Source organism: Pelmatolapia mariae, linkage group LG3_W (assembly GCF_036321145.2).
Source record: "Pelmatolapia mariae isolate MD_Pm_ZW linkage group LG3_W, Pm_UMD_F_2, whole genome shotgun sequence".
Taxonomy (NCBI): Eukaryota; Metazoa; Chordata; class Actinopteri; order Cichliformes; family Cichlidae; genus Pelmatolapia; species Pelmatolapia mariae.
In genome coordinates, this window is record NC_086229.1 from 5,100,310 (window position 1) to 5,110,942 (window position 10,633).

General features: G+C 41.1%; 1 protein-coding gene across 1 annotated transcript in view; it reads left to right on the forward strand.

Moving 5' to 3' along the window:
* LOC134620228 (alpha-2-macroglobulin-like) overlaps positions 1 to 10,406 on the forward strand; it is a 29,851-nt gene extending 19,445 nt beyond the window's left edge. Inside the window, exons 24-36 of the mRNA XM_063466276.1 lie at positions 330 to 506; positions 757 to 832; positions 1,737 to 1,893; positions 2,846 to 2,920; positions 7,040 to 7,202; positions 7,277 to 7,464; positions 8,672 to 8,884; positions 9,380 to 9,504; positions 9,615 to 9,705; positions 9,793 to 9,861; positions 9,942 to 10,047; positions 10,188 to 10,232; positions 10,345 to 10,406. Of these exons, the coding sequence (XP_063322346.1) occupies positions 330 to 506; positions 757 to 832; positions 1,737 to 1,893; positions 2,846 to 2,920; positions 7,040 to 7,202; positions 7,277 to 7,464; positions 8,672 to 8,884; positions 9,380 to 9,504; positions 9,615 to 9,705; positions 9,793 to 9,861; positions 9,942 to 10,047; positions 10,188 to 10,225 (1,478 nt within the window). The 3' untranslated portion in view covers positions 10,226 to 10,232; positions 10,345 to 10,406. The remainder of the gene's footprint in view (positions 1 to 329; positions 507 to 756; positions 833 to 1,736; positions 1,894 to 2,845; positions 2,921 to 7,039; positions 7,203 to 7,276; positions 7,465 to 8,671; positions 8,885 to 9,379; positions 9,505 to 9,614; positions 9,706 to 9,792; positions 9,862 to 9,941; positions 10,048 to 10,187; positions 10,233 to 10,344) is intronic.
* Positions 10,407 to 10,633: the final 227 nt, after the last annotated feature.

A 10,633-nucleotide genomic window follows, 5' to 3' on the forward strand; every position in this document is an offset into this window, starting at 1 on the left:
TTTTGGTCATGGCAATGACGTGTTTCTTTTTGACATCTTTTAGCCTGCTTCCCTTTGTCAAACAGATTGTACTTGAGTGATTTCTTGATCCAGCAGGTCTGGCCTTAATCAGGTCTGGGTCTGGTTGGTGAAATGAAACTCAGTCTTCTCAGAAATATTTGGTTAATCACAGTCAATCTATGATTTTCAGTTTGGATGTTTTTTCGCTCAGCAAATGAAATCATCATTTAAAATTGCATATTGAAATTATTCAGGTTATCTTTGCCCAATAATACAAAGTTGTTTTACTCTAGTTTTGTTAGTTTTAGTGAATCAGTGTTTTTGATCAGGTGACATCCTCGGCCGGGCTCTGAAGAACCTGGATGGATTGCTGCAGATGCCGTATGGATGTGGGGAGCAGAACATGGCTCTCCTGGCCCCCAACATCTACATCCTCCACTACCTGAAAGGCACACAGCAGCTCACCACAGCCATCATGGAAAAAGCTACTAACTTCCTCACCAGTGGCAAGTTTTCATTGTTTCCTCTAAGAAGGAAATCATTTGAATCACTTCAACACACACGGTTCAAGAAACAAGCCGACATGAGGCAGAACATTAGCCACAGTTTTTGGTCAAATGTGTCATTTTCCTCATCTGTCAGCAAGAGTCGTAGAATTTCCCAAATCTTGATGTACACATGCAGATCCATAAACAAATGGAGTCCAATCATCACCATAGCAACAATGTCTCGATCATTGTGTCCCTGTTGTTACAGGATACCAAAGACAGCTCAACTACAAAAGTGCTGATGGTGCTTACACCACATTTGGAAGAGGACCAGGAAACACTTGGTGAGAACATCACTGATCAAACATGTCATAAACCAGAGAGGTTACACTAGTTTTTAAATATCCCACCAAACAGAAGACGTTTCTTGAAGTTTGACTACCATTAATAACATAAACATGTCTGCCTCTAATACTTAAAATAATTCTACATTTAATCCTTTGACTAAGCTAACATTACCAATAACTTTTGGTTAATACTGTGTAATTTAGTAGGTAGGAAGGAGCATTAGTCACATAAAAAATGTTATTGATCATTATTAGAATAAAGTCAAATTTTAAAGATTAAAGTTGTAATTCTACTTTAAGAAAAAGTCTAAATACTATTTCAATAATAAAGTCTTAATACTGTTTTGTGAAAAAAGTCACATTCAAATCTAAGAAAACAGTTAAAATGATTACAGTTTTGTTTCAAATGACTGCTATACCCTGTATAAAATGCTTTGTGTAGATGTAGTGAAATAAATCATTCTTCCTGTGATACAGCATAGATCCTCTTTATTCCACGAGCGTGTAACCATCGGTATCCTTGCATCTGCACATTAGCAGCTATTTCCTTTTATACAAATCTAACCACATGCAGATTTCTGCACCACTTTCTGGTTTTCAGTGTACTTATACTTACTGCCACACGGTTTTATTTGCTACAAGTGACATCAGTTCCTTCCTTGTTACTAAAACTGAGTCTGAAGTACGATTTCATTAATTCAGAGGGTAAAGCAACCGTGGCAGTTTGTCCTGAAACAACTCGCCCACATTTTGGCTTTTTTCTCAAAATACATTTTCGAATTTAATCTTGAAATTTCAACTTTATTTTCAAAATGATCAGTATTTATTTCTCTTAATGTGACCTCACAGCCAAACATTTCCATCGTTGTAAGACGTGTAAGTGTTGTTTTCTTTTTGTCAGGCTGACTGCGTTTGTGGTAAGAAGTTTTGCCAAAGCTCAGTCTTTCATCTTTATTGATCCCAGAAAGATCGAAGAGTCTAAGTCCTGGCTGCAACATAAACAACAAGAAAATGGCTGTTTTGAAAAGTCTGGGAAACTCTTCAACAACAGAATGAAGGTAACCTGCAGTTCTTCTTTGTTAGACTGTAGAAACAGCCTCCAGTGTGGACGCACTTTAACAAATTTTATTAATAATGTCATGCATACATGGATAAGATAAGATAAGATAAGATAAGATAGAACTTTATTAATCCCTCGGGTGGGTTCCTCTGGGAAATTCGGTTTCCAAAAAAGCACAACACCGACAGAAGTTACAGAGCGTGAGGAGAATATTATATATACACATATATACACATATAAATACAGAGACATATATAGATAAAGAATAAAGAATACGAAGGGGATAAATAGAATAAATAAGAATAAAGAATACAAGTGCAGAAAAAAAATAAAAAATAAAAATACAAGTGAATTGCACATTTCAAGTATTAAAGTGTATTGCACTGTTGACTATTTAACAAAGTATTGCACAAAAAGTATTGCACAGTGAAGTGAAGAGGCACTACAGCTTCGTTGTTCCCCCCTCCACTGTATTAAATACTGTAATAGCTCACACCAGTACATTCTATATTTTATTTAAGAAATAATTCCCATACATCTTGCTCCATTCACACTAGCACTGCTTTCTATGTAGCATTCACACATATTTATACAAAATACAAAGTATGCACCAGAGACCAACTTGGGATTAGTATCTTGCCCACAAATATTTGGCATGCAGGCTGGAGCAGCTGGGAATTAAACCATCAGCCTTCCGATTAGTAGATGACTACACAAACTGTTTATAAGTTTGGGGAAACCCGGGGTGAAGAAACATCTATCTCAATGGAAATACAATGTCCAGATGAACAAAATCAACTTCCTGTCCATCTCTTTAGCTGGATGTTTGAACATGCACGAAGACATTCATGATACTAAAACCACATGCAGCTAAAAATCATTTTCATGACTTCATTTCCCTGAATGTTGATGCATTGATGATAAGTGTCAATGATGTCTTCTGTTGACAGGGTGGTGTATCTGATGAAGTGACTCTCAGTGCGTACGTTACAGCTGCCTTCTTGGAAATGAATACATCCCAACATGTGAGTAGACTCAAAGAATATCAAGGTATTTAACAAAAAATGAGTACAGAGTAAGTAAGTAAGTAAAATTAATTTATAAAGCGCTTTTGACAGACAGACAGTCACAAAGCGCTCTACACAAATATTAAAATAAACAACAAAATCAATAGACATTATACACAATGTTAAAGATCAAATGTAAATAAATGCAAATAATGTAAAAAATATAAAATACATAGATCAACAAAAGGCTTGTTTGAACAGAAAAGTTTTTGACTGTTTTTTAAAAGAATCCACAGAGTCAAGCAAACGTAACTGTAGTGGTAAATTGTTCCACAGCCTTGGTGCAACAGACTGAAAGGCTCCGCCCCCTTTTGTCTTCAGTCGTGTACAGGGAACAACTAAGAGACTCTGAGTCTGTGAGCGGAGATGAAGAGAAGCAGTGTATTTTATAAGAAGCTTGGATAAATAATCTGGAGCCTGGCCATTTAGTGCTCTGTATGTTAAAACGAGAATTTTAAAGCGAATTCTAAACTTTATTGGGAGCAAATGTAAAGAAGATAAGATGGGAGTGATGTCAACACACTTGGTAGAATGAGTTAGTAGTCTGGCTGCTGCATTTTGTATGACGTGGAGGCGAGAGAGAGATGATTTATCCAAGCTAGTAAACAGGGAATTACAGTAGGAGGAGAAACAATACTGTTGATGGTATCAAATAGAATTCTTGAATTGTTTTTGTGACGATTTATAAGATTATTGAAGTAAGAGGATCTGGCCTCTTTGACTGACTCATTATATAGGTAAAGTAGTTCTTTAAAGTGCTCACGATGGACAATCAGATCAATGGACTTCCACAGACACTCTGCTTTTCGATAGGAGCATCGAAGACCACGAGTCTGATTATTTAACCATGGTGTGCGGGAACTAACAGAGCGATAACTGCTTTTGAAAGGAGCAATGTGATTTAGAATGGCAAGACAGTGTTCATTAAAATAATTAGTTAAAAGCTCAACTGCGTTAGAAGAACTTTTAATTAATAAGAGAGGAAAACTCAGAAATTATAGAGTCGTCAATAAAGCGCCTGCGCCTGATAGAACCTTGAGGATGGGACTCTGAATTAACAGATACAGTAAAAGAGACTGACTTATGGTCGCTAAAAACAACTTCATTTAAATTCATGTGGTCAAGGGAAACACCACAGGTGAAGACTAAGTACAGAGTGTGCCCAGCCGTATGAGTAGGCCCTGCTACATGCTGAACAAAGTTGAAAGATTCCATAATGCTCAGGAACTCCTTAGTGGTACTGTTTGTTGAGTCATCCACATGAATGTTGAAATCTCCAACAGTAATAACCATGCCCATTTCAATAGTGGAAGTTAAGATCAGAGTTAGTCCTGCTGATCCATGGAGTTAGGTTGAACCAGCAGTCCCTACACATAAGCAGGTCTCACTACCAGAGATGGGCAGTAACGCGTTACTTGTAAGTAATCCGATTACTTTTTTCAAGTAACGAGTAAAGTAAGGGATTACTATTGCCAAAATGGTAATTAGATTACCGTTACTTTCCCGTAAGAACGCTGCGTTACTAAAACTGTGCGACGTTCGTGGCAACAGCTGTGTGCAGATCAACAATGGATAATATATCGAGTGCGGGAGAGAGTATGAGCGTGCAGCGTTTAAAGCGTCGAAGTACTGACCTTACTTTGAGTTTGATTCCGTAAAAGGTGATGAAAACATTAGTGTCCGCTGTTCACTGCATGGGAGGAAAACTTCTTTTTACAGCGAAAAAAATCCCTAAACTTCCAAGCAAGCACCGAGTGCGCTACAACGTAATGGGAAATTCACAGAGAAATGATTCTCTGTGAAACGGGGCGTTGTTGGAATGCTACTACGCAAGTAACCCCGGCGGAAGGGGTTACATGAATAGGATGAGGGACCTATGGATTCTTCGATACTCAACATCCACAATGACGGCAAAACAACTAGTAGCTCAGTGTTCCAACATTCGAAAGAAGGGACTGCTGTCACAGCTAGAGATTTACGAGGCACAACATAAATGCTACAGCAAGGAGGAGTCAGGACGCCAGGTCAGGGGGGAGATATCATCACCCCCACCCGAGATTGGGTACATAGCCCCAAGTGTGATAGGAGAAGGATCGTTGAGTGCGAGAGGAACTGACCTGAAAGATAGGATCATGGCCAAGCTTGAAACCTGGATCCCCCGTAGCCGGTTACCAAGATTACGTGAAGTACCCTCAGAAGGTCTGCTAGATGATGTTAATGCAGCACTACGGATGATACCTACAACCACGATTACCGACACTAACAAGCTGATCTACACTACGGCAGCAGTGATCAGTGAGATGCTTGGCTACAAGTTGAACAGCCACAAGGGGCAGTACCCTCCATGGAGAAGGAGGCTAGAGGGCAAGATCAAAGTAGCACATAGGGAGTTTAGCCAACTAACGGAGTTGCAGAAAGGCGCGACAAAGAAGGTGCATAAGAAATACAGCAAGCTACAGCTCACTTGGCTAATACGTACCCAGCCCAATTTTACTCTTTAGGTGTGTGTGTGTGTGTGTGGGGGGGGCTGCTTTTAACCATGTAAAGCACTTTGTGCTACAGTTTGTTTTGTATGAAAAGTGCTTTAAATAAAGATTGATTGATTGAAAAGCCACTGACATAAAGACAAGAAAGCTCCTGACCATGCATGGAGGGTTTCACCCCAGCAAGTCCAGCACCCTGAGGCTGTACGCTAAGCGGAAGGAAGGGGGCCGGGGACCGGTGAGTGTCAGCATCACAGTCCAGGATGAGACAAGAAACATCCACGAATACATCACAAAGATGGCCCCAACTGACCGCATGCTCAGTGAATACCTCAGGCAACAGAAACCCAAGAAAGAGGAGGAAGTCGAGGAACCATCATGGAAGGACAGGCCCCTGCACGGTATGTACCACCGGCAGATAGAGGAGGTGGCTGATATCCAGAAATCCTACCAGTGGCTGGACAAAGCTGGACTGAAAGACAGCACAGAGGCACTAATCATGGCAGCACAAGAACAAGCTCTTAGTACAAGATCCATAGAGGCTGGGGCCTATCACACCAGGCAAGACCCCAGGTGCAGGCTGTGTAAAGATGCCCCAGAGTCAATCCAGCACATAACAGCAGGGTGCAAGATGCTAGCAGGCAAGGCATACATGGAACACCATAACCAAGTGGCCGGCATAGTGTACAGGAACATCTGTGCCGAGTATAACCTGGAAGTCCCGAGGTCAAAATGGGAGATGCCCCCAAGGGTGATGGAGAATGACCGAGCTAAGATCCTGTGGGACTTCCAGATACAGACGGACAAAATGGTGGTGACTAACCAACCGGACATAGTGGTGGTAGACAGACAGAAGGAGACGGCTGTAGTGATCGATGTAGCGGTTCCGAATGACAGCAATATCAGGAAGAAGGAACACGAGAAGCTGGAGAAATACCAAGGGCTCAGAGAAGAGCTCGAGAGGATGTGGAGGGTGAAGGTAACGGTGGTCCCCGTGGTAATCGGAGCACTAGGTGCGGTGACTCCCAAGCTAGGCGAGTGGTTCCAGCAGATCCCGGGAACAACATAGGAGACTCTGTCCAGAAGAGCGTGGCTACAGACGTAGCTTGCCTCCACCAGTGTGGGAATGTGAGCGTGAATGAATAATGTCATTGTAAAGCGCTTTGGGTGCCTTGAAAAGCGCTATATAAATCCAATGCATTGTTATTGTAACCTGACACTTTTCATATTCTCCCTGTTGAATTTGATGTGTCGGTCCACAGAGTTAATGTGATCCGTGAATTGTGGTATGTCCTGAGATTTGATTTTCACCCAGGTGTCATCAACATATCTGAACTCTCACCAGCAAGAACTTGTATCACCACCCAACCTGTACAGTGTTTTTTCAATATGTTCTTTATATTGTAAATACTACTAGAAGATTGATCTGTACTTTCCTCTAATTCCTGTTTTCCCACATCTGCCACTTTCTATTATCACGGTGATGTTTTGAGTGACTAAATCAGGAATACTGCCTCCTATTCTTCTCATACTGGGTTTAATGAAAGAAGATTTCTGTTTTTCCATTGAAGTTCTTTGTTTTGATCTTTTAAAGGATCCTGTGATGAACAAGAGCCTAGCTTGTCTCAAGGAGTCTCTCAGTGACCTGAGCAACACCTACACTACAGCTCTGCTGGCCTATGTGTTCACTCTGGCAGGAGACGTGGAGACCCGAGCTCACCTTCTGCAGCACTTAGACACAGTTGCAGTGAGGGAAGGTCAGTCATCCTTTAGCAGGACATCATTCAGGCTTTATTAGCATCACTGTGACTGTTATTGTGTGTGTTTGTAGGAGGTGTCCTCTACTGGTCTCAGACAGCAGCAGAAACATCAGCCTCCCTGTCAGTGGAGATCAGTTCTTATGTGCTGTTGGCCAAACTCAGCGCCTCCCCGACTGCTGAGGATCTGGGATATGCCTCTGGTATCATCAGGTGGCTGACTGGGCAGCAGAACTATTACGGAGGCTTCTCCTCCACTCAGGTACTACACCACCCGAACTGCATGAAGCTCAACTTCGAGTTAATATACAGTCTTAGATAGGGCTGTTCGATATAACGATATATATCGGATGACGATATAAAAATGTCTATCATTTCATTTTACGCTATCGTTTGTTTCGTGGTGTCGCAAAATAAACTGTTTACGGCAATGTTTTTCCATCATGTTGATGGTCACTGTAGTGGCTATATTAATTTCTTAAAGTTCTCTCTTTCTCTTATATTTAATATAACCACACTACGGATGGACAAGCGCTTGTTTTTTTATGCGTTGTCGTTAGCAACAAGGACGGTAAAACCACGGCGTGTCCGGTTGTTTAGTTTCCACATAAACCTTTCACAATAAAGCTCAAGATCCTGTTGAGACTTTTCAAAATAAACTGAGTCACGTGAAAGATGCAGAGTATTAACGGATGAGAAGCAAAAAAGAGCCGTCAGGTGCTAAAAAAGAAACCTTAGACTCAAACGTTAGAAGAGGCTTTTCCCCGCAGCACGCCGTGTAATAAATACTCACAAAGAAAACGGCGGCCGTTACAACCTATGTCTAAAAATGTATCGTTTCATGCATCAGTTAAAACACTCGACTCCAGGTACGCGACGCCCAGCTGGAAACACTTCACGCAAGTCGAGATGCCCGAGATTCACAGAATTTACAGAAAATGTTACATTTTTGTGATTTATATCATTATCGGACGATAGAATTCTTATATCGGGATATGAGATTTTGGTCATATGGCACAGCCCTAGTCTTAGACAGAATCAGAGACAGACGAAATAATACTGAAGCTTTCAGTTTTCTATCAGATATGTAAAACAGATTTGTTTTAGCCAGGCAGGGATGTTTTTATTCTTTAGTTAGAATATGACACTTAAGTTTTGTCTAAAAATTCATTGTTTTAACAAAATAGCAATGTCACCTCAGACTTCTGTACACTAACTACACGTAACAGCATGTAAATAACAGATCACCTGCAAGTTTATACCTGTAATTTCTATACTTTGATGATTCTCAGTTAAAGATATTTTAACCTGTTTAACGTGAAATTTGGAAAACTTGAGATCAAGGATCTCTTTTGTGAGAGGGTTTCAAAGTGACACGGGCAGTTTTAACTTAATGTCTATTCCACTTAAGCCCATGTAATATGGAGACATATGCTGTGTGTGTTAACCACAATGCATCCATCCTGTAGGACACGGTGGTGGCTCTTCAGGCTCTGGCTCTCTACTCCACTCTGGTGTTCAGTCCTGAAGGTTGGAGCACAGTGACAGTTCAGGCTCCCAGCAGTCAGCTGACATTTGATGTAAATCAGAGCAACAAACTGCTCTACCAGGAGGAGGCGCTGCAGGACGTGTCAGGAAAATACAGCCTGGAGGTGAAGGGCACTGCATGTGCTTCAGTGCAGGTCAGTGACAGCATCATGTGACAAGCTCCTGGTTGATGTCAGAGAAAGGGTTTCTTCTTTTTCTTTTTACTTATAAAACTTTAGAGAGCATTAGCATTTCCACATGTAATAAAGCTCATCTTGCACATTATTTTCATACACAATAAAGACATTAGACCTGGCAGTAATAACTGTAGAGAGTACAATGCTATTTCAAACTAAATTAGAGAACTGATCAAAAATAAATGAACTTTCTGTCTGTATCAGAATCAGGGAAACTATTAATCCCAGAGGGAAATTGAGTTGTCATAGCAGCAAATATACAACAAACATCAAGCACTCGTATAAAATGAGTGTAGATATAACAGAGATACTCATATTAAGATGAATATAGACATATAGGTATGAATATAAAAGTATGTGTGCAAATATGTGTCATGGTGTAGAGCAGTGACAGCAGGGTGCACTGAGGTGTGATTAGTTCTGTTCCACACGTGACCCAAGTGTGTTTCCCAGATTTCTGCCACCTACAACATCCCAACACCTGCTGATGTCACCACTCTCAGTGTGAAAGTCCAACTAGAGGTCGACACCACCAGTGAATCTGCTAGACCCAAATTCACTGTGCAAATACAATCGCTGTAAGTATGTGACAGGTTAGAGGAGTGCTCTTTACCCGTGTGGAGGAACTGCTGGTAGATGAAAAGCAAGTGTGCACACAGGTCAGTATAATCACACTGTTCAAACACAGGTACAGTGGAAAGGAGAAAACTACAAACATGGTGATCCTGGACATCAAAATGCTCTCTGGATTTTCCCCAGACCCCGAGTCTTTGAAGAGTGTGAGTAATTAGACAGATTCTACCAACGAGTGTGTCTCATGTGATAATTGTGATGATAATAATAAAGATGATGTCATCTCCTCACAGCTCAAACATGGCCTCCTGGTGAGTCGTGTTGAACAAAAGGAGGATCATGTTCTGGTGTACTTAGAGGAGGTAAGTGAAAGTCACCGTGGGGACACCAGATGATGATCTTTGGTACAAACTGTGTCTGCGATTGTTTCTGTCTCGTCCAGTTATCAAAGGACACGCCCATCAACCACAGCTTAGAGATCATCCAGGAGCTCCCAGTGGACAACCTGAAGCCAGCCGTGGTCAAGATCTATGACTACTACCAACCAGGTCCAAGTCTAGCTAAGCTTTACTCCAACAGCTTCACTTCAGAGGATTCATCAGACTGAACAGTTCATACAAGCTGATGTTTCCATCAGTGGGACACAGAGAAATGACACTTTCATGTTTTTCTACCATGTTTCTGTCAGGTGACCAGGCTGAGACCCAATACATGTTTGTCTCGTGAGCTGCAGGTAAGAAGCTGTAATAACACACAAATACACCTTTCACACACATTCATGTTCACAGCATCAATGAAAAGGACCAACTTTGAGCTTTTACTAACTTTTATTCTTCATCTCACAGTTTGAAGAAGGTGTGGCTGGTCCTGAGGTTTCAACCTGCATTTGAATAAAGATACTTTTTCTGCTCACATGTGTGTATGCGTGTGTGTTAACAGCTCCAGTATTATTAATGCTTCTTTAATAACATGCTTCATTATTAATAAAAGGCAGAATGGAAAATATAGTGCTGTGAATGCACCCTGAGACTGGCCTTATGCCACATTTCTGTCTTTGTGCAGGTTTAGGCAAAAACAAAATGGTGCAAGTGGGCAGAACATTAAAAAAGCAAAACGTGCTCTTGGGAGACATTC